Source organism: Gracilinanus agilis, chromosome 3 (assembly GCF_016433145.1).
Source record: "Gracilinanus agilis isolate LMUSP501 chromosome 3, AgileGrace, whole genome shotgun sequence".
Classification (NCBI taxonomy): Eukaryota; Metazoa; Chordata; class Mammalia; order Didelphimorphia; family Didelphidae; genus Gracilinanus; species Gracilinanus agilis.
Window position 1 is genome coordinate 84,616,430 of NC_058132.1, and position 24,254 is coordinate 84,640,683.

At 39.1% G+C, this 24,254-nt stretch overlaps 2 protein-coding genes across 2 annotated transcripts in view; one reads left to right on the forward strand and one right to left on the reverse strand.

Annotated features, from left to right (window-relative positions):
• Positions 1-24,254, forward strand: part of CSMD2 (CUB and Sushi multiple domains 2) — a 1,000,214-nt gene that overhangs the window by 452,770 nt on the left and 523,190 nt on the right. The gene's annotated exons all lie outside the window — the stretch shown is intronic.
• On the reverse strand, positions 8,295-8,921 carry HMGB4 (high mobility group box 4). The gene has a single exon (XM_044671522.1). It carries the CDS (start codon positions 8,919-8,921, stop codon positions 8,295-8,297), a length of 627 nt encoding a protein of 208 aa, XP_044527457.1.

Below are 24,254 nucleotides of genomic sequence, written 5' to 3' on the forward strand. Positions count from 1 at the left end.
TAAACCTGGATGCCTTTCCTTTTACTCCATCCTACCCCTCAAATTTATAATCATCCTTTTTCAAAAACCCTGCATTTGGAGGGGAGGGGGTTAATTGAGATATCCCTCCTACAAACACACACACAAGGTTTCCCCCTTGGACCTTTACTTTGCCAAGAGATGCCTCTAGAAACAAGGGGAAACACAAATAAAGAGGGATACAAAGTAGTTTCTTCAACAGTTTAATGGGTTTCCCCTCTGAAGAAAAAGACTGTCCATCTTTAAACATCTTACCAGAGCAAATCTCAGGTAGGAAGACACACAAGGAGACACTGTCATCATACTTATATCTGACTATATTTCTAGTCAATCTCCCCTCTGTCCTCCTGTCTAAATGATGGAGGAGGAAGCCAAGGGATCAAAGAAGGGGGCTTTTGTAATAAAGCGGTACTAAAAAGGATCTTCCATAAGCAGTATTGCCTTGACTTCCTGGCTTCCTAAGATCTCATAAAGCAGTTTTGCAAACCTTGAAGTAAGGAATTATTATTGTACAAATATGGGGGAAAGCTGGAGTTTCTTCAGGTCATCTTGGAAAGTTTGTCAAGCCTGTGAACCTTTCTGAATTAGTAACTGCCTAGAGAGTTGGCCTAGAGTCCTAGTCTTATAGAATCAGAAGATGGGACTTGTCAACTTGAAATCTGGAGACCCCAAGTCTGCCCCTGTCCCCAGAGAACTCACCAGAGGAAAGTCCCAGACTTGCCCAAAGTAGACTGAACAATAGACCTAAAGGTAGACCTAATCAGATGTTAACTACCCTTTTATCCTAGTAGTTTCTCCCATAGTATCAAAGTCCTCTCCCAGGTAGCCAAGTCCTAGGCTGGACCCTTCTCTTTTGTATCCATTGTAAAGCATTAGCCTCTTTCTGATAATCCTGTCTTGAACTTCCCATTTCCTTGTAGCCATAGTAATATCAATCAATCATACTTCCTGTCCTTAGTTCCCCAAAAGGTATTATATATAAGTTCCCCTTTTGTTCTTTGGAGAATCATCTAGCCTGGTGCTTTCTCTTTGATACCTCCCTAGAGCCCCAAGGTGTTGACTCTGTGTAGTTTTTGGCACTTGGCTCTGTGATAGTGGCTGATTACTGGAACTATCTCTTTCCTGATTAAAGACTTGGTTTTTCTGACTACTTTAGTAGTTCTGTGTTATTTCCAAGTTAACAGACTTAAACTCAAATTTTAGATTTCCTGACCTCCCAACCAATGAGTCTGTCTCATGCCTACATGATTCTTTATAATATTGTCTTGGAGGATAGAAAGGGATAACTGACAGGATACTAAGTGTCAAGACTGACAAATGAATGAGATATTCTTTTGTAGGTGGAAATCACTAGGGTTGTGTTAGAGCTGGGTATATTTTTTATACTATTAAGTCAGGTCTAAATCTCATTCTTCTGAATGTTTTCTTAAAATGGCCAATCACTAGATGCCAGTGTATAACCTTTTCAGTGCTTCTGTGTTAAAATAATGTTAAGGAACAGCCCAAATGCTAATGAAGTTCCATTTCCCTAGCTGCTACTTCTAGTTGTTTTAACTGTGTTTTAATACACACACACACATACACACTCATCATTACATTCATTCAGACAAGTTTTTTTTTTTCTTAAATCCAGTACAGAGTTCATCATATACTTACTTGAATACCTGTTGAGGGGAGCTTGAGGTGAACTCCCTTGGTTCAGGAAAGGTGCCCTTTGCAAGAATGCAAGACTCCAAAACTTAGCTTAAAAATAAGAGGAGAAATTTATTAGTTTAGAGCAGCAATTCCCAAAGTGGGCGCCACCACCCCCAGGTAGGTGCTGCAGTGATCCAGGGGGGAGGTGATGGCCACAGGTGCATTTATCTTTCCTATTAACTGCTATTAAAATTTTTAAAAATTAATTTCCAGGGGGCTAAGTAATATTTTTTCTGGAAAGGGGACGGTAGGCCAAAAAAGTTGGGGAACCACTGGTTTAGAGGGTAATGTTGAATTCGACCAGAAGGACAGCATAGATGATGGAAAGCTGCCTCCTCAAGGACAACACTTCAGGGGTCTTTATACTCTTTATAATAAGTAATATGTGACTTCAGTAGGGTATGCATTCAAGTACACGGTAGAGGTTTGTCATCTGATTGGGGTCAGCCTGAAGACATAGGGGCGGTGACCCTCATAGTTTAGGGGACAAATTAATGTCTTAGATACGACCCAATGATATCAAAGCATATCCTGAAGAGTTATCTCTGTGTCCATCTCAAAACCTAGGGAATGATCAGAGGAGGATAATCTCAAGAATCTTTCTTATCCTTAGCCTTTGAAGTTCAGGCCCACCCTTTCTTTAGCCTTAACAAGAAAGCAAAGAAGCAAAGGAATTTTCCCACTTACAGTTTGGCCTGAAAGACTTCTATAATTTGGGGGTGCAAGGTAAACCCATGTTAACCTCGGAAAAACATAGAACTACTAACGTAGTTAGAAAAGCCAAATCTTTAATCAGGAATGAGAAAGTGTTCAATATTTGGCAGCCACACAGAGTCAGGAGCCTAAAAACCACACAAAGCCAAGGGCTCTGGGACTCTGGGAACAGTATCTCTGAGAGGATCACCACACTAAATGATTCTCCCAAGAACAATAGAATTTGGGGAACTTATATACCATTTAGGGAACTAAGGACAAGAAAGTATCATTGATTGACATTCCTATGGTTATAAGGAAATGATAGGTCCAGCCTATACTGACAGGATGTAAACAGGCTTGGGAAAAAAACAATAGTCAGAGGTGGGGGTATAAGGGAGTGGTCTACTTGTAATGTATACTAAAAGGATGGTCAAGGCCAAGCACCTGGGTTGGTCTTCTAGGAATGGACATCTGATACAATGGGGGAAACTTCCAAGACTAAAAGGGTACTTAACATTTGCTTAGGTTTGCTAGCCTCGCCTAAACTGGGATTATCAAGTACTTTAAGGTCTATTATTCAGTCTGAAATGGCTAAGTCTGGGACTTCCCTCTGGGTGAATTCTCAGGGGACAGGGGCAGAATTGGGGTCTCCAGATTTCAAGTTGATACGTAGGATCCCACATCATTTCCCCCCTCTTTAAATCCTAAGGAGAGGAGGGCAGTGGTCTGTCTTCTTCAAAACTGATAAAGGGTGTGGATTCTCTGAGAGAGGGAGAGAGGGGCTGTGGGCATAGGAGTCCTTAGGGCCATGTCCTCAGTAAATGCCTAGGTCCTAAGTAGCTGGGGACCGAAGGCTTGAAGATCTGAGTCCAGCATCCAGTGACTGTTTCCCCTGATTGGCAGAGAAGTCACAGGGAAGAATCATTCCCTAAAGAAGTATGGAAACCAAGACTGGGGCAAAAACTAGAGCAACAGATATAAACAGAGAAAATTAATACAATAGCCATTGATATTAAACATTACCATTTGAGTATCTTAACCAACAGACTCCATCTTCAGAAATCATCTTCTGATGGATCCCTATAGGAAATTTGATTCCTAAGTTATTTGCAGAGATGGTATGAGATATTTCTGTTAAAGAATATCCTTTTGCAAAGCCCACATTAATATGACATCTATAAATACCTAATGTGTAATTAGAAATTTTGTACCCCTGAACTACATTACCCAGCATATCCCTTTCACTTTCGTCCCCAAGTTGTATGCTTACATTTGTTTATAAGTTGTGTGTAACCCCACCCTTGCTCTCTCTTCTTTAATGGCTCTGTGTGGCTCTATGGTTCCTGGGAAGTATATTTTTCTTTACTAAAGGGCTACTATTTTCCTTTTGCTTCAAGTTATTATTAATAAACTTTATAAAAATATAATACTTGGAGTATTTTGATATTAATTTTTAATCTTACACTATGAAACAATATTTTAGAGATGAATTTCTTTACCCCAGATTCTGAAGGAAATTCAGAAAGCTTTGGGTTATATTTCCAAGCTCAAGATCCAAACTTCAACTGTGGTAAATTAAGGCTGCACATACAAGTCATTTATTAATAAACTTCACCTATTTCTCAAAGTATGTTCCCTAACAACTGGATAATTTTCAGTTATTAACCCAATATATTGTTTGGGGAAATGGAAACTTTAATTTTACAATTTGCATTATGTGCTGATTATGAGAATTTGTCACAAAGGAAAAGGCAGACAGGGAAAAGATTTCCTCATGTCCCAAAAGACACATAGAGACTGGCTTCATGTACAAGCCAAGACTGTCGCTGGCTCATGCCATCATTGTGTCACTCAAGGATTAGCAGCCTTACTTAAAGTCAGGAAGATCCAGTCCAAGTTGAGCCCTGGATTGCTTTTCTAACTATCATAGTACTTTCTCTATCCTCTTGAGTACTTCATCACCATTGGATCCCAGAAGCCTTTTTTCTGTACATGACAAGTCTTACCCATTACAGCTCAGAGAAGTTCTGCTTATCAGCAGTCCAAAAAAAATTTCCATATGCCTCAAACAAGACTTTCTCATCCTACAGGGCTGATCATTTGCCCACTCTAGGGATTCCTTAAGACCTATGAATCTACATTTTAGCAATTACTCTTACATAGTTTGTCAATAATTAACATATTACAATTTAGTCACAAAACCTAAAATAAGGACAGGAGTGTTGGATTGGCTCCACAGTAAATACAAATCAGTGCTGGATCTCTAAGGGAGAAGATCATCTTGGCCCTAGGCCAACTGAAGGAACTAAGGCAAGTTCAGTCAGGACTCTTTCTAAGGTAACTTTCCAGAGAAATTCCAGAATCATTTGTGATTTTTCCAAAACCACATACATCAGTTTTACAAATTGTCCCCAAGTTAAAGATACAATTGTGAGAGAATAACACCTATCTGTTCTATCACCTTCTCTTTCTCTCTTTTTCCTTCAAAACCCTCTGCTTAAAAAGCAGAATACAACTTCCATTCTCCCTTCACAAATCTGCATACTCAAGCTTTATGGACTTTAAAGTCCCTCTTTCTTCCATTTTCAAACCCAAAATACTTCACCTTCTCAGACTTGCCTTTACCATCATAAATCAAATAAACATTCCATTTTTATCAGAATTCCTTATCTATTTCTCTTCATCTAAAAATAGGATCATTGAGAACAGGTTGTTCACAGAGTGAAAAAAAGCCTTAGTTTTAAAAGTGTAAGACATTTAAAAATCCCAAAAGTAGGGATGTCTCACCAGTTCTAATTGCTGCCATGGTGGGAGATGGGGCTGGTACAGGCCATGCCAGGGCTTCCATTGCTCTGAGTTTTGGGGCTCTGTATAGTTTCATTCCTAATACCCTCCCTGCCCACAGGTGGGGCTGCCTGTAGAGTAGGGGTAAGGGTGCCTGGAAGCAGCATAACTACAGCATGAGGCTCTAAAACTTTAGAAGCAGCTTTGGTTAATTTGAAAGTAAGAGTTTGGAGATTAAAATCTAGCTTCTGCAATTTATGTCTTATGTCTGGACTTGACTAATAAAATGGAAATGTAGGGTAATGATTCCTTGTCCACTCCCTGGGTCTAAATTGGTAGATTTCCTCAAGGTCTCAACCAGATGGTTCATGAAGAAGACTGGATACTCCTCTTTGTCTTGAATAATCTCTTTCTGGTCACAATCAATCTTCCTTCTCTCTGCAGCAGAACAGGAAGGCAGATCTGAACAGTTACTGATAGCTGTCCAGTTTCCTTTTTTCTCTATGTCAGTCTGGATTTCTGGGTAGGCCTTTGCCTTAAAAATCCAAGCAAAGATTAGTGTTTGGAGAATTGGGAGACTAGCAAGGGGACGAAACTAAAAGGATTTCTGTCCATATACCCTCTTTCCTGCAAAATATGTCCAATTGTCACCTGGCTTTAGAATTTAGGGCATCAAAAAGCCAATTTCCTTGTTTTTTTCATGATGTTGCTCAGCTATTCAACATGAGAGAAAAAACCCAATTGAAATTTCACTCAGGCTGCCTAGGCTTGCTCTCATTCCAACTGGAGGGGCCTGCAAGAATGCTTTTCCCTCTGTCTTAGTTGGGTTGGCTAAGTCCCTAATTGGCTCTGGCCTCAGGCTTGGTAACCACCCCAAACCTGAGGCTTCCCAGATCAGAGGGAGAAAGTTCAATGTAGCTAACTATCAAAGGGAGGATAGGAGCTGTCTAGGATAGTGATGGGGAACCTTTTGAGCTTGGTGTGTCAAAATTCGCCAAAGTCAAATTCGTCAAAATTCTTGAAGTGGTGTGTCACTTCAAGAAAAAGAACAATAATTTCATGATATTTATAGTTTAAATAATAAAAATGTATAATTGTAATATATAACTGTATTTAATAAACCAAAATAGGTAAATTAATATAGGTAAAATTGTCATCTATAGTGCACAGAGTGTCTACACTACACTACAGCAAATGTTTCATCCTTGGCATGAGGCCCCATACTTCTCTGTATGTGGCGTGTCATTGAAAATGGCTACACCTGTCATGTCATTGGTTTGCCATCACTGGTCTAGGCTGTACTTTAAAAAAAAAAATTCTTTCTCCAATTTGTAAGTATGCACTCCAAAAGGGAATCTTGGGATAAGCTTTGTCTCTGTCCCATTTAGATGGGGAATGGCCAATTCCTCACTGAGAGGCTGACAACTGTGCTTCCACAGAGGTTGCCCTGACTTTTAGCACTCAGTTCAGCACTGAGGTGAGTCTTCTCTACTCTACATCAGAACATCTTCCAGTATCCTAAAAGAAGATGATAGACCCCAAATCCAGCAGCCCAATTGACCTCTGGAGCCAATGGGAGAGAGAGATCGAGAGGTCCAACAAATATGTCACTCAAAAATGTGGGGGTTTTCAGGAGTCCAAGAAGGGCCCCTTCCTACCTGAATCCAGAGTGCAGAAGCAGCTTTCTTCAGGAAAGCCAAACACATTGGGAGCCAAAATGTTGAGATGGGCTTGAGGTGAACCCCCTGAGTTCTGGAAGGGTACCTTTTGCAAAAACATAAGACTCCAAAACTTAGCTTAAAAATAAAAAGAGAAATTTATTTAGAAGGTAATGTTGAATGCGTCCAAAAGAACAGCACAGATGGAAAGCTGCCTCCTCAAGGACAAACACTTCAGGGGTCTTTATACTCTTTACAATAAGTGATGTGTGACTTCAGTAGGGAATGTACTTAGGGACAAAGGGGGTGGGGGTTGTCATCTGACTGGGATCAGCCTGAAGACATAGGGGGTTACCCTTATAGTTTAGGGGACAAATAGATATCTTAGATACCTGACTGTATCAAATCATAGCCTGGAGGGTTATCTCTGTGTCCATCTCAAAACCTAGGGAATAATCCTAGGAGGAAAATTCTCTCGAGTCTTTCTTAATCATTAGCCTTTGAAGTCCAGGCCCACCCTTTCTTTAGCCTTAACAAGAAATCCTGAGGTACATAATTGTGGAGTTAGGTGGCAGTTGAATACTTTTTTTAATGAACATATCAAATAGGGTGATCTCTGTAATTGGATGAGGGGATTTGTAAATTTGTTTCAAGTCCAGGAGAGCCAAATTAGTTTGATAGGGAGGCCAGATTGAGAGGTATTACAAAATAAAGAAAACCTCAGGTATTTTTTCTGGTGGGCATCTTCCCTCCTTCTTCAGTGCCTTCCTTGGAGGCTTTTTATATCCTTTTTCTTCTGCTGTCCTCTCCCCCAACACTCCCCACATCCTTCCATGTACTTCCTTGACTAGTATTTTTTTTCCTGCTCATTGAAATTATCTTCTCTGTTCTGCCCTCCAAAACCCCCAATGCAAAGACAGGATGATAAGAGTCTAGGGTGAAATTTAATCTTCCAAAAAGCTGCTTTTTTAAGTTCATCTCCAAAGAAGCAAAGGTTAGGATGAGTTTGAGTAGGAAGTTGTCTATAATGGGATACGAGTATAGAACACTCCAACAAAAAGTGTGCAACTACATACATCACAGGGAGGGGCCACACTGAGTGTTCGAGATAAATATTGGATCCTAAATGTCAGAGCTTTCCTTTCCGTTAGAATAGCCCCAAGACCATACAATCTAGTGCCTAGACTTGAGTGAGGAAACAAGTGATCTTGGGATTTTAGTAAGTTGAGATCTTTCAAATATATGCAAAAGTTAAAAGATAACTAGAAGAAAAAAAATCCCTCCTTGCTTTTGGTCACCCCCCCTAAATCCCCCAGACACTTGTTTATTCCCGAAGCTCACTGTTAAATCAAGGCATAATGTAAAGGACACAGACAAGAATGAAAGGAGACATCTATACAGTTTGATGGCATTTATTTTTCATCATTCATGTCTTTGTCTCATCTAATCCAGCTCGCCTTCTGAATCAGATTCATCATATTTTTCACACTTCTTGTCTGACTTGGATTTCTTTCTGTTCTGATACTGGCCAGAGGTCCCTGGTCCTTTCTTTCTTGAACATCCCTGACCATAATTGACCCGGTAGGCCGTGAGTTCTTGGTGGTACTTGGTTCTCAGTCTAGCTGCCTTCTCTTCATAAGGTTGCTTCTCCTGCTCTGACTTTTTGGACCACATCTCCCCTAGGAACTTTGCCACCTCTATCACAGACCAGTGTGGATTGTCACCCTTGATTTTTGTATAATTCTCTCTACTGAAGAGTATAAAAGATGAGGGTGGTCTCTTGGGAGCTTTGGGGTCCTTCTTCCTTCTTTTCTTCCTCTTCATTCCTGCAGGGGGAACATAGTTTTTCATTTCTTTCTGGTAGCGTGCTTTGTCAAGTTTGGCTATAGCTTCATACTTGGACTTTTCATGCTTAGAGATTGTCTTCCACTTTTCTGAGCACTTTTTGGAGAACTCTTTGAAATTGATGTAAGCATTTGGCTGTTGTTCCTTGTGCTTGTTCCTGCAGTTTAATAAAAAGTGGACATATGAAGACAGATTCACTTTGGGCTTAATATGAACCTTGCCCATGTTCTCATAAGATCATATTTTTACTGGCTATGAAAACTTTTCCAGCAGGGCCTTTTCCCTGTACTTTAATGAAAACAGGAGGTCCTTTCCCTCTTGTGAATATCTTTGTATGTGAGCTTCACCAGCCTGTGCCTGGCCTATTCAATGGTGATGGTATTGTTGGTCATAGGTAGGGTTTTATGACATCATTCCTCAGCAAGGCTTTCCTGACCAATGACAGTAAGTCACTGGAATGCTGAAATCCTATTGGGTTAAAAAAAATGATAGTGTCACAGTAGTTTATTAATAGTTAGGTAGGTTGGGGCATCTTCCTACATGGACTTTTAAGGGCAAGAAAGGCGTCTATAAGTTTGGGATTACACTGACTGCCTGGGGACAGTGGCATAGCCCAATTTGAGGACTGTACAAACCTTCAAATATATAGGCTAGTGACAGTTTATCCACTTGACAGTATGAATAAATTGTCAAGTGGTCTATCTACCTAACAGTAGACTGTCTTTCTGTCAATTACCTAGAGATGGGTTGAAAATAACCAAATATGGACCAGTGAGTGCTTAAATGCTTTGTCATGATAAAATACAAACAACAAAAACAAAAAACCAAAACAACAAAAACCCCTCGCTGTTGACTGCCTGCTGGCAGCTCATAATGTGCAAATGGCTTAGCAGTACCTCTAAAAATAATTGTATGTGACAGCTGTTCCTTGGTTCCTGTCAGGATAAACTACTGTAATTTAAATCTAAAACATTTGGGCTATAAGTCTAATTTCCTTGGGTGGACTTTACATTCATCTTAGAATGCTTTTTTATTTTAATCCTGGGAGGAAAGGTACACGTTGATGCAATTTCACTAAATATACTTGAATCAAGGAAAATGTGATCCAGCTTCTTGAGTTACTAATGGGCCTTTCAGCATTTTCTGTGTACACACACACACACATACACATACACACACTTATATTCCATAGAATGCTGAACTTAAAATTAAAAACATCTGAATTCAAATCCTGCCTTTGAAAATTATTAGTTCTATATGACCCTGGATAAGTCATCTAACCTCTTTGAACCTAAATTCCTTCATCTGTAAAATGGAGATCATTGATTAAACAAGTAAATATTAAGTGCTTACAACAACCAGACACTATAGTAGGTACTATGAATACATAGACAAATACGAAACAATTTCTTCTCTGAGCTTCTAACTTATTATGGAACAACAACAACAACTCGACAAACATTTGTTTGGCACCCAATATGTGTTACCTGTACACATATAAGCATATTCAAAATAAATAGTATAATTTTCTAGAGAAGGAATTAACAACTGGGCACAGAGAGTATAGGAGGTAGTGTTTGAGTTTCAAAGAAACTAGGGAGTCTAAGATGTAGAGATGAGAGAATCTATTCTAGGCCCAAAGTTTGGGAGATGGGAGGTGGATTGTGATGTAAAGTATTAAAAACAGTGGTGTACTTATAAATGTTAAGTTTTCTCCCCACAAAAATGTATGTATGACACCTTTTTAAGTTTAATCTGTACTATTAAATTTCTCTCCATTACTTTCTTAAGTCCATGCAATCAACAAAACAATAAATCAAGCTCTGATGTGTAGTTTCCTGATTTCTAAGGGTATATAGGCTTCACACTGAAAATTTAACAATTGGCTCTTACAAACCTATTTATGTGGGCTCCAGCACAACTCTGGATCATAAGTGTGATTTGACTGGACAAAGAAGATTAGTGTATTTAATAAAATGTTGTAACTGTTGTTCCAACCTTCAATGACATCACAAGGGTAATGTCTTGACTTGCATGTGAATTGGATTTACATGAGGCAGAGTGGAGAAATAAACTGTAAAGGTAGGTTGGGGACAGCTAAGTGGATAGAGCTCTGGGCATGAAATCAGAAAGACTCATTTTCCTGAGTTCAAATCAGACTCAGCCACTTACCAGCTATGTGACTTTGGGCAAGTCACTTAATTTTGTTTGCTTCAGTTTCCTCATTTGTAAAATGAGCTGGAGTAGCAAATGGCAAACCACTCCAGTATTTTTGCCAAGAAAACCCCAAATGGTGTCACAAAGAGTTAGACACAATTAAAATGAATGAACAACAACAAAAGTAGGTTGGAGCTAGATTGTGAAGGGCTTTAAATTCCAAATAGGCATCTGTATTTGATTTTAGAGATAACAGGAAGTCACTGGAATTTATTGGACAGAAGCAATATGGCCAGAATTGTTTACAAATATCACATTGGTAGCTGTGTGAAGGATGGATTAAAGTGGAGAAAATTAAACCAGGCATATTAAGTTGCTATTGAAATAATCTAGACAAGAGATGATGAGGGGCTGAACTAGGATGACCAACCATTTGAGGTTAGAAAAAGAGATGAATTTGAGTGATGTTGAAAATGTAGAATCAAGAATTAACAAGTATTTGGAAAAGTGGAGTGAAGAAGAAGTGTGAGTGGTTGAAGGTGACACTAAGATTTTGAATCTTTGTGACTGGAAGAATGATGCTGCCTTCAAAGGAAATGAGGGAGTTTAGAAGAGGGGTGGGGTTGAGAGAAAAGATGAGTTATATTTTGCACATAATGCCTTTGAGATGCCTACAGGATATTCACTTTGAAATATCCAGTGGGGAATGGAGAGGTAAGCTAGGTGGCTCAGTGGTTTGAGAGCCAGGCCTAGAGGCAGGAGGTCCTGGGTTCAAATGTGGCCTCAAGCACTTCCTAAGTGTGTGACATGGGCAAGTCAGTTAATCACAATTGCCTAGCCCTTATCACTCTTCTGCCTTGGAACCCATACATAATAGTAATTCTAAGACAGAAGGCAAGGGTTTAAAAAGTGTCTAATCAGTCAATCAACACTTATTAAAAACTTACTATACACCAGGTATTTTGTTAAGTGTTGGGAACAAAACAAAAGACAATCCCTGCTCTTGAGGAGTTTACAATCTATGGAAGTGACCACCTGCAAACAATTATCCAGTTCAGGTGATGCTTATAGGTTCACAGACAAAGAACTGGTAGGGATCTTAAAAGCCTCATTTTATAGATGAGGAAATTAAGACCTAAACAGATTAAATGACCCAAGATCACATGTACTATGAGTGATAAGAGTTAGATTTTGAATTCTTGCCACTTGACTTTAATGATAGTGTTCATTCTAGTGTTCTATCAAATACACGAGGTCATGTTGGAAGTTAATCAGTTGAAGCAATCCATGTCTTTAGAAGTAGTTTTATCATGTAAGAAGGGCTCCAGCACACTACTTACAAGAGCCATACTTGGATCAGGCAACTTAGTAGATTTACATAAATCTTTGCATTTTGATTCATCACCCATTGACTATAAGATTCATTTCTATTTTTATCTTTCTTAAAAGAAATATGGAAATTGGATGAGGCAGCATCTTATGGAGAGGAGAGAATCATAGTCTGATAGTTAGAAGAGTTAGAGTCTTAGACCTGCAAATTTTTTTTTGACTTAGTATGATCATGGGAAAGTCACTTCCTCTGCCAAGGCCTCCATTTTCTCTTTTGTTAAGTGAGTATTTTCAGATTAGACTTGACCAACTTTAAGGTTCATTCTGTTCTAATATTCTATTACTATAGCTTATTAGATTGGAGCTGAGAGAGAAGGGGGGGGGAGAAAAAGGTGGGGGCATATAGTAACCTCCCATTTGGAGTATGACAAGAATGTCTTACTTGGTGGGGTGAGAGGGTCCCTGTTAATTTGTAGGGGAAGTGTCACAGCAGTAACATTGTATATGTATGTATACACAGATGATGAATAGAGAGAATAGAAAGCAATTTTTTCTCTTCACTAAAGATGACACTAAGCATGGTAAGTATTTCAGGCCAGAATCTTATTCCTCTCAGACTAATTAACTTTCCCATGACCAACACTAAACCCTACTGATAAGCTTTTTTTGGTAGATGCTGTTGTATAGAGGACATCATGTTAGGCTGACCTGGTAGATGTTAAAGTGATTTTATTTATTCTCTTGGTTTATCCAAATGTATGGCTTCTATATCAGAGACACTCTCATAACATGAAGGGCCCAAATACAAATTAGAAGATTTCCTCACTCTACCTTAGTTTATAGGAGTACTTACCCAAGAAAGCTGGGTAATATATTTGTAGCATTTCCCAATACACTAAGAACAACTCCTAATTGGTAAGCACAGAGCTCACTATGATAATTGATAACATTTCTATAGAGTTTGAAGTTCTGCAAAGTATATTACAGATGTATTGTCTCATTTCATATTTACAAAAACTCTTTGAGGTAGGGTGTCTTATTATTGCCATTTTACAGATAGATGATGAAATTGAACCTAAAAGAAGTTGTTACCTGCCCAAGGTCACAAAGCCAGTAAATGTCTGATGCAAATGACAGCTAGTAGCACAGGAGATAAGCCAGGTCTGGAGTTGAGAGGAGCTGGATACAAGTTTGACCTCAGACACATCCTAGATGTGTAGCCCTGGGCAAGCCACTTCACCCTGAATGCCTAGCCCCATTCTCTAACTGATACTAACAACTGAGAGAAGTAAGAGTTTTTTTAATGCAAGGTTCAAACTTAGGTATTCCTGACCCTTAAGTCCAGTTTTCTATGCCTATGACAATGACAGAATTAAAAAAGGCAAGAATCCCAGAGTTATGTAACTACTCAGAATTACTTACAGTCCCTAATGAAAAACTTCTATGATAGATCTCCAAGTGCTCAAAGTTCTGTCTTGGCAAATCAAAGTGAGAATGAAGGGTACTCATTGTTTTTCCCATTTCTAACTAGAGGCTAAGGCATTGTGGTATAGTGGCTAGAAGCTGACTTTTGTTGAATTGTATGCAAATCTCTTAACCTCTAATGCCCAAAATAATTCTCTAAGACTAGCTATTGATTTGAATAGGGGAAGAGAGTTTCTTCACTGAGAATTCCCAACAACAAGGAATTCTCCAAAATAGTAAAATCCAAAACACTTCCTGCCAATCTTCTTGGGACTCAACTCTACTATCTGGTCTCAGTCAAGGGTAAGATGGGCCTTGAGAGTTCTCCAATAATTCAGTCAGTGAATAAACATTTGTTAAGCACTTACTATGTGTGAGACACTATGCTAAGTGCTGGGGATAAAAAGAAAGACCAAGGATAGTCCCTCTTCCCAAGTAGCTTATAACATCTTCCTTGTCCAAGGTGTGGGCAAATCCTCTAGAGTCCTTTCCTTTCTGTGGATATAACTTCTTCATTCTAATAAATGCTTATTAGCTGAATTGATTTCTCTGACTCTTCAAATATCCAGTTCCTTCTTCATCCTCAACTTTTAAATGTCTCCCACCTCCTACCTTACATGTTACTTGGGCTTATATCATCCATTTTCCCTAGTTTCTCACTGGGATTGAGTCATCATCAGATCACCTTCAAGTCATTATAGAATTTACAAATTTAGGTTCTAAAATGTTGTGACTTTAGGAAGTTAAGAGTAAGATTCAAACTTGAGATGGGAGGAAGCTACTTAATATCCATTTTAGCAGAGATCCTCAATTGCTTTCAAGAAGGTGGCCCAGCTACATTGCATCATTACTCAGGCATCAAGTCTTTGGAAAGCACATCCCTTATAGGTATTTGTTCTCCACACAACATCTATAATTGTCCCCAACACCCTCATTCTCCATTCAGAATCCTAGGATCCCAAGGTAGAAAATGTCATCCAGTCCAACTCATACATGAATATAATCCTCTCTAAAATGTAAAGAGGAAGAGACATCTAATATCTTCCTTAGTATTTTCATTGAGAAGACACTAACAATTTAATGGGATATCCCATTCCATTGTCTTAATAGCGGTCAGTGTTAGGTAATCCTTCCATATATTGAAGCCTAAGTCTGACTTTCTGTTGTGCCCTGGTGACCAATCAGAACAAGTCTAAATTCCTCTTTATTTTAAACCCTTTCAAATATTTGAAGATAGCTTTCATGTAAATCTTCTCATCTCTAGGTAAACATTCCAAATCCTTTCAAGCTATCCTCAAATGGGATCATAGGAGCATTGACTTAGAGCTGGAAGGAACCTAAAAGGTCATGATAGGTTCAACCCCCATCATTTTTTGGATGAGGAAATCGTGACCCAGAAATATTAAATATATGGCCAAGGTTTTAGAAATAGTAAGATGCAGATTTGAGATTTAAACCCAGACTCTCTCATGTGAAATTCATCATCTCTACATTGTACCCTACTTCCTTTTATAATACAAACCATATGCTTCCTGGATTATAACTTCTAATAATAATAATCATGATGGCATAATTTGCATGGTATACTACTGTTTTTAGAGTTGTTCATTTGTCTGACTTTGTCAACCATTTAGAATTTTCTTGGTAGAGATACTCGGTAGAGAAGTTGTTTGCTATTTCCTTGTCTAGCTCATTTTACAGGTGAGGACATTGAGACAAACAGGATTAAGTGAATGGTTCAGGATCATATAGCTAATAAGTATCTGAGGCCAGATTTGAATTCAAGAAGCTGGGCATTCTATTGACTTCACCACCTAGCTGCCTAGGTTTTAGAATACAGGCTATGTTTGCCTTTACAAAATTTTTGCTTAACAACCCTGTGTAAGAGGAAAAACAAATGCTTGAACACATGGGCTGATGGGGATATTATTGGGGATATAGGCACCAAATGATAACTCTAGTCCAACTATCAATAATATGGAATTAGGTCTTAATGATACATGTAAAACCCAGTGGAATTGTGCATTGGCTAAGGGATTAGGGGAGTTTGGGGAGAGGGAAAGAACACGAAACATGTAACTATGGGAAAATATTCAAAATAATAATTAAAAAAACATTAAAAAAACAACCCTGTGTACATTAGTATTTCAATTTCACCCCCATTTCAGAGATCTGAGACTCAGAAAGACTGGTTCTCAAGTTCACATAAAAGCCTGAACTCGAACCCAGATGGATGATCTAACTTTCTTTTTAACCTTCATATTGCCTGTCATCCTAGCAAAGGAGAGATTTTGAGGTTACCAAGTCTAACTAGAACACTAGGAATTCTGAGAGGTGGTATCAGGGGATGGGTCGGGGCTTAGGACATTGGCTAAAAGATTGCTCAGTGACATGATGAGAGGTAGGCTCCCTGATTCTCTCTGAATCCTAGCCATTCTTGCTATCCTTTCTCAACAAATTTTCTCTTCCAGAAATTGAAACCTTCCTAACTGTGAGAGGGGATCAGGAACTCTGGGGTTCTCAATGCAAGGCCACTTTGTATACAAAGTGTCCTATTGTTTTCCCAATTCTGCCTCATAGAGTTTTTTAATTCCCCAACTCCCAGGATTAAGAATTGTAAAAATGGCTTTCTATTCTCTCCTGATCTGTGTATTTAGCCTCCCTTATCTCATTCCTTTCTAAAGCCTCCACTGAAATGGCACTTAAACATGTGTGATTTAGAATGCTTAGGATAATGATATTAAACATCAGTTCAGATGCCTGGAGTAGAGCTGTTCACATATGGCAGATCTGATTAGGGACTGAGGATGAGATTCATGGACTTAAATAAAAATCCCAACAAAGAATGTGTTTTCTGTCCCCAAAGCACCTGAATTAAAGAGTCATAATTCTTTTGGGAATCCATACTTACTAAGAAAGATTTTAAAAATAACTTATCAAGAAGAAAGTTCTCTTTCTCTTTTTTGAAAAAATATTTTATCATAAACTTAATCACAAACTGAGCCCCAACACAAGTGAATGAACAAAATAAGGAATAAAACCAAAGTCAAAACTGTAATTATTGTGACAAAATGGAGACAAAAGTACACATTTTAACTAACTTTCTATCATTTTTTATGACCCATAAAGCTTAAGGAAGGCAGATTTGGTACCGAGAAACCTCCAATTTGTCAGAGCCAAGTCCTACAGATTTCATGAAAGCTAATGGGGTGGGGTGGGGGCATATGGAGCTGCCCAGCTTATAAGGCTCTAACCAAGTTGGGAAGACAAAGCCCTTAAAACTAGAGCATGTCCCCTGGGTCAAATAATAGTAATCGCTTATCAACCAGTAGAATGCAAACTACAAGGACTATTTAGTTTTTATATTTCCATCCCTAGTGGTAATAAATGTTTGTTGTTTAATTGAATGATTTAGTTCAGCTCATCTGTTTCTCAACACTGGAGTCTTTCAACTTGATATACAATTGGCCCAGAATGTTTCCCTCTTGGTGTTTGCTATACAACTTTGTGAAACAAATACCTCTACTGCAAAACTGAGTCCTCTGGGGCTGTCCCTCTACCCCCTTCCCCCCAAATGACAACCTTTTTGGTGAGAGGACCCTTCCAGTGCTTCTGGATGCCTAAGCCACTAGCAAATTCTCACTGTCATACTTAACAGCTTGGTATCTCTTCTGAATTGTAGACACCCTTAATCTTTCTCCCTGTTTATAAGCCTGGGAGCATCAGTGAGAGAAAAGGTCATACATGACCTGACTGCAGGGTTCCCTTCTCTGGTTCAGCTTGATGCGTCATGGTTCACACATCTATATTTGTCCAAAGCCCCTCTCATGATTATAATTGGAAATAATCAGTAGGCTGCCAGGTAAAGTAAAAGTGCTTCCATCACTGGAAAATCTCACCTTTATCAGGGTTACTAAGAAAAGGATGAATTAGGTTTTCCAATGTGACCTACAGTGAATAAAGACACCTCTACATTCCCAGAGGCTCTTCATACCTTTTGTGGATGGTCTCAGGATGAAGTAGAAGAGGGCTGTTACTATCATCTGAGCTCTGAGACCTCACCAAATATAAGGTGAACCTTGATTCAAAACAAGCATTTAAGTGATTACTCTGCTCCAATGGGCCTATGATGTGCTGGTGTCTGAGGGGTACAAAGATGGTATAGTTGAAATGGATAATATTAATAGCTGAGATGTCTGGCTACAAAACACTTAAGGTATCTTCTCTTGTTTTTCACAATTCTTTCTTTGACCCTTGTCAGTATTGCTTTCTCATTCTATTGGTAAGGAATATTTCCTTACTTGTAGTGTTGTACCCAAATTTTAATACCTAACCCAGGTTCAGTCATGGCCAGAGGAAGAACCACACTGACAATGCAATATGCAAGAAGAGGCTCATTCTTTACTAGCAATAATAGCTAGGGTCGCTAGGCAGAGAGGCGTGCCTGAACGACCCCTTGGAATTCTCAGCCAAGAGTTTATATAGAAATGTTTGGGGAAGGGGGTTGGTACATACATAATTATCAAGGTAGTGTCAGGGACAGGTGGTCAGGAAGCATCTGGGGAGGGGGGTTTCAGGGTCAGGGGGCTGGAAGCATTTGGCAAACATACATTAAATAGGCAAATATTGTAAAGCAGGCAAACATAGACAAACATTCCTCAAGACATCAGATAAGATAGCTTCAGTTTTAGGTTTATGATAGGGGGAGATAAGGAAGACTGTGCTGGGAAACCTTGGGGGCTGGGGGTAGCCTGGTAGCCAGGCCAGAAATAGTTCAGTAGACTGCCAGACTGATTTTTAAATCCAACAGTAGCTACCTTTTTACTCTCAGGGTCAAATACAGACCTCCTCCATTGGGCATTTAAACCTCTTTATACCTGGCCCCCTTCCTTACTCTTCCAGTTGTCTTATACCTCTGTAATTAAGCCACATTGGCCTATTAGCTGTTCTCACATAGAGCTCCTTCTCCTGACTCAGTGCCTTGCACAGGCAATATGCAAGGCATTCCCCATGTTCTAAATGCTGGAGATTGCTCAAAATGACTGAGGAGTGGATTATTAAGTGTTCAGTATGAGCATTTTACACATCAGGAAAGATTAAATATGTATATGTAATAGAGAAAATGTTAATTAACTTTAAAGGGTGATGTATGCACATATATATTTTTGAAGACTGAATCAGTTAAGTCTTTTACCAGAACACCTCTGTCTCAACTCTGAGTCCTCTTAGTTTCCCTGGCTTTTTTTAAGACTCAGATAAAAAGCCACTTTTTTTTTGGTAGAAGACCCTTTCTGTCTCGCTCCCTTTCTCACTATGCTGCTAGTTCCTTCTTCCTAGAATTCCTTCTGCATTGTATTTGTTTGTCTGATTTAACCTGTTTCCTCAATTAGAATGTAAACTATCCCCAGGTAAGAACTATTTTTGCTTTTGTTTTCTCAAATCTTAGCACAGTGCCTAGCACACAGTAATTGTTAAATAAATCCTTGTTAACTGTCATAATTTAATAACTTAAATTTAATATATTTAAATATTTAATAATTATTATTCAGGTCCCCCAAATTCTTGAAATGTCTCTCCTTTTAGGATCTGCTTCTCTCAGTCTCAGAATCTGATTACCTCAAAACCCTTTTACACTTTTTCTAATTTCCCCTTCCCTTGAGCTGCCAGTTTCTCCCCTGCCCCATCCTCCTGTATTAATTTTGAATATATTTTGTAAACATTTATATACATGTGTTGTTTTCCTGGATAGAATTTAAATTCTTTTGAGGGAAGAGGTTTCATTTTTGCTTTTGTTTCCTTACCAGAGACTGCCCTGATAGGTGCTTAATAAATGCTTATTGATTGATGGAGGCACAGAGTTGTGACTTTATCTCCCTTACGGGGTCGTTGTAAGCAAAATGCTTTGCCAACCCTAAAATGTGATATAAATGTGAATGGTTATTATTACACAAGGTCACACAGCTAGGAAGCAGTGGACCTGGGACTAATAAAAACTGACATTTATATAACCTTTTAAGGTTTACAAAGGACTTTTTATATACATTATCTCCTTTGCTTCTTATAACCATCCCTGTGAGGTAGGTTTATTACAGGTTCTTACTTTTTATAGATGAACGAGGAGGCTGGGTACCTGGTCCAAAACTTTTCACTACAAATGAAAGCCCTGAATGTAGGATTCAGTCTCTGCCTTCAGGAAGCTTACAATCTGTTTGAAAACAAACCACCTACCTTTTAGAGATTCAGTAACTCTTAAAGAATGGGTCATTAAACATGCCTAGAATAAGTGGAAAGAGAGACGGATTTAGTCATGGCACCTGGAAATCAATTCTACCTGACACACTACCTGTATGACCTTTAGAAAGTCATTTAATTTTTGGACCTGTTTTCTCACCTGTAAAAACGGTTTGGCAACTGGAGGTCCTTTTCAACTCTAAATTGCAAACTTTTTCTTTCCTCATTGCACATTCATCCCTCACACCCACCTACCCCTCACTCCCCACCCCCACCCCCACTCCCCCACCTACCAGGCTGGCTATTTAGTGGGATAGAAACCAGTTTATGAACCCAGTTTGTGACTGGGACTGACCAGGTTTTAGGACGGAAGATGGAGTCCGTTTGACCTCTAAGGGAGTGGTCTGAAAGGGCGTGGTCTTAAGCTAGAGCTCCGCCCATCACTAGGGAAGGCAGGCTGGGTGGATTGCTGGAAGGCGCCCAAGAGGCTGTGGCGAGAGAACGACTGACTTGTGTGGGTGACCGTTAGCTCTTCTTGTAGAACAAAGAGGCTGGCCGGAAGTTGCTCTTGAAGAGGTCCGGAGTGGGGGAGGGGGAGACGGGACGGATAGAGGGGAAGACGGGGCGGATAGAGGGGGAGATCTGTCAGGTCAGGTCAGGTCAGGTCAGGTCAGGTCAGGTCCCGCGGTCTCTGGGCCTGGCCTCACTCCACGTTTTGATTCTGGACTGGGTAAGCTATTACTCTCCGTGTGGAGGCAGTGAAGTTTGGGTTAATGTCCAGCACTAAGTGCGCAGACGCCCCCTCCCCCAAGGACTGGAGCCCAGGCCGCTCAGTGGGCAGTGAGGCGGGCAGCAAAGATCTGAACATGTGAATTGGTCAAGGCTCTAAGACTCCTCAACCTGATCCTAGAATGGGAGGTTACTTTGGGCTTTTGATGGTGCCCCATACTCAGTTTTGTCGCCGTGCTTTCACAGATTAATCTTTTTTTTGACTTTTTTTAAACATTTATTAATATTTATTTTTTAGAAAAGTTAACATGGTTACATAATTCATGCTCTTACTTTCCCCTTCACCTCCCCCCACCCCCATGGCCGATGCACATTTCCACTGGCTTTATCATGTGTCATTGATCAAGACCTATTTCCAAATTGTTGATAGTTGCACTGGTGTGGTAGTTTCGAGTCTACATCCCCAATCATGTCTGCCTCAACTCATGTGTTCAAGCAGTTGTTTTTCTTCTGTTTCCACTCCTCACAGATTAATCTTAAGAATATTAAAACAGTTACACTGATAAATGACATTCATAGAGCCCTTTAAAGTTTAGGTTATTTTTACATAGGTCAGGAAAGGCTGAGCAGCACAGTGAATAGAACTGATCTCAGGATCGTGGAAGATCTTGTCAGGTCCTGCCTCGAACACATGCTATTTTGCCAAAAGAATAAATGGCAGAGAAGGGGCTGACTTGTATTTGTAGGAGTTCTTGAAGAGAATTCACAGGTCCAATCACTATACTTTCGGTATGTTATCTCACTGGAGCCTCTTAACAATCCAGTGAAGCAAGTGGGGCAGGTATTATTATTCCAGTTTTGCAAATGAGGAAGCAGACTTAGAGAATGGAAATGACTTGTAATTCTAATAAAACTTCTGACATTTATATAGTGCTTTAAGATTTGCAAAGCACCTTACATATATAGTCTCTTCTGATTGCTTATGATATTATACACAGGGGCAGCTGGGTGGAGGAGCAGATGGAGTGGATTTGAAGGAGAAGAAACTGGAGAGAGTAATGGATAGGAAATTGTTTCAGCAGTCCAGTGGCATGTAATGAAGACTTAGACTAGGTTGGTGGCAGTATTAATGAAAAGGAAGAAATATTCAGAGACATCTGAAAGAAGAATCAACCGAAATTGTTGGTTAGATGTGGAGACCAGGTTGGGGGTAGGAGGAGTTATGAACTCAAATATGTAGTAAAGTTTGCAAAATGTTTTTCTGAGCGCAATCCCCTGAAGTGGGTATTTTAGGGGATAAAAACAAATTCAATGATATGACTTTCCCATAGTGATATAGGTGGCAAGTGTGAGAGTTATAATAAAATTGGAATTCTGGGATAGTCCTGATTCCAAATCCATTGTTCTTTTCTCTATATCACATCTTAGGTTTTTGATCCAAGTGACTGGGAGAAAATTGATGGTGCTGAAGGAGACTGGGAAGTTAGAAAGAGGAAGAAGGTAGTGTGAGGGTATATGGGTTGCTAATTAGTTTAGGTTAGTGCTTGTACTCAAAACAAAATACTAGGGTAGGAGAGTTGTGTACAAGGATTAATCTGGGAGATCATAAAGACAAAATGCTGCGTGGACAACTCTTCCTCAAATTTATTTGATTTTATTGCAATCATAATTTTGCACCCATACCATGAATCCTTTAGTCTCCCCCACATTAGTGATCACTGAGATTAACTTCAGAAACTTCTGAAAATAAATAAAGAAAATTACATTTTTGTTGCTATTGCCGACCTTTAGGTCACTTTCATATCTTTCTCATAGATTTGATCTAGACTGGCTCAGTGGTTTTATTCTCTCTTCACTGTCCTCTTCATCATTCTTGAACTCTTGATATTCACTTTGGTAACTCTTAGGACCCTTTGTCCACAGAGTTTTTGAATTTTATTAGTTTCTGAAATCCTACCATAATCCTACTGCAATGTTGCAACATGACTACATTTTACTGTTACTGGGAAATCTATTGCCTCCATGATCTGGAACTGTGAAATTCTATTCTCTGACCAGATGTTAGGAACACATGCTGTGGTCATTTATTAATAGTAGATATATTCTCTTTCCTATTTCTTGACCACCTTTATCCTCCAATTGCCTCTTATTTTGTTTTCCTTATGACCCAAATTCTCTCTTGCAATTCTTGGTTTGTTAGGTAACTTTTCCCAGGGAGAGTTGAGTGAAAGACCAGGCACTTTCTTATACAAATCTACTCCCCCCCCCCCCCAATCACTGACCTTGAACCCTTCCTTTTATTCTTGGTCTATTTCCTTACCTCATTCACTTGAATGATTTTTCTATTTTCTCACTTTAGTGATTTGCTAATTATTACTACTATATTCTCTTCTCCTTACTCTTACTACCTTGGTTCTCTAAACTTTTTCTCAATGTTCATTTTTTGTGCTTCCCCCTCTCCCTTTTCCTTTGCAATAGATACTAGCCAAAATTCTCTCCTCTTTCTCTCTTCTTTCCTGCTAATCTCTTCTACTACAGCTTCAATAGCTCTTCTACAGATTTCTGAATATTTATCTTTAGCCCCTACCTTTCTACTAAACTCTAGGATAATGTTTCCAGTTGCTACTGGTTATCTACTCTTGGTTTTTGTAGAGGTATTTCAAATATGACATGTCTAAAATAATAGGACTTATCACATTGCTGCCTGTGACTACACAGACTTTCTCTTATCTCCATCCATGCTTTTGTACAAGCTGTTTGCCCTCTTTCGGAATCCCTCATTTCTTTCAAAATTCAACTGAATCAATGGAAGTGCCATTTTCTGATTTTTTTCCAAAACCATAACCTGTCATTGAACAACAACCTTACCCCCACTTACCCTATTACAGGAACATTCTATAAATGTGTGTGTGTATGAGTATGTATATACACATCCTTTTATACTTATATTTGGATGGAGCTTTTTCATTTTTCTTTTTGTGTGCTCAGCACCTACCATTGTGTTTCATGTGGGTTGTTCAGTTGTTTCAGTTGTGTCCAACTTTGTGAGTCAATTTGGGATTTTCTTGGCAAAGATACTAAAGTGGTTTGCCATTTTCTTCTCCAATTTATTTTATAGATGAGGAAATAGGGAAACAGAATTAAGTGACTTGCCCAGGGTCACACAGCTAGTAAGTGTCTGAGATTGTATTTGATGTCAGTTTTTTCTGACTTCAGACTTTGGTACTCTATCCACTACCCCACTTAACTGTTTCATACTTGGCATTTAATAAATTGACTTATTGATTCTCCTTCACTCTTTACCCCCCTCCAAAGAGAATCTGATTCATTCTGACTTGATTATTTATGTTAATGGTGCCAAGGCACCTAATGCTTTAAACTTGAGTTATCTTTGAGTATTTTTGCCTATCACTTCCAACATCCAATTACTGTTTGACTGAACTACTAAAACAACAATCCTTACAAGTTTCCTTGCCTCTAGTTTTTTTCCCCATCCATTCTTCCCACTGTTGTTAGATTGATAATCCTTTTTCACAATCTTAGATTATTCTTCCTCTTGAAATCAAAGAAATTATTTTGTAATGTCTACAGAAGAAAGTTCAAATTTCTTAATGTGGTCAATAAAATCTTCCACAACCATTTGGCTCT

Coding starts and splice junctions, on each gene's coding strand:
- HMGB4 (XM_044671522.1), bottom strand. CDS start 8,921: ATGGGCAAGGTTCATATTAAGCCCAAAGTGAATCTGTCTTCATATGTC.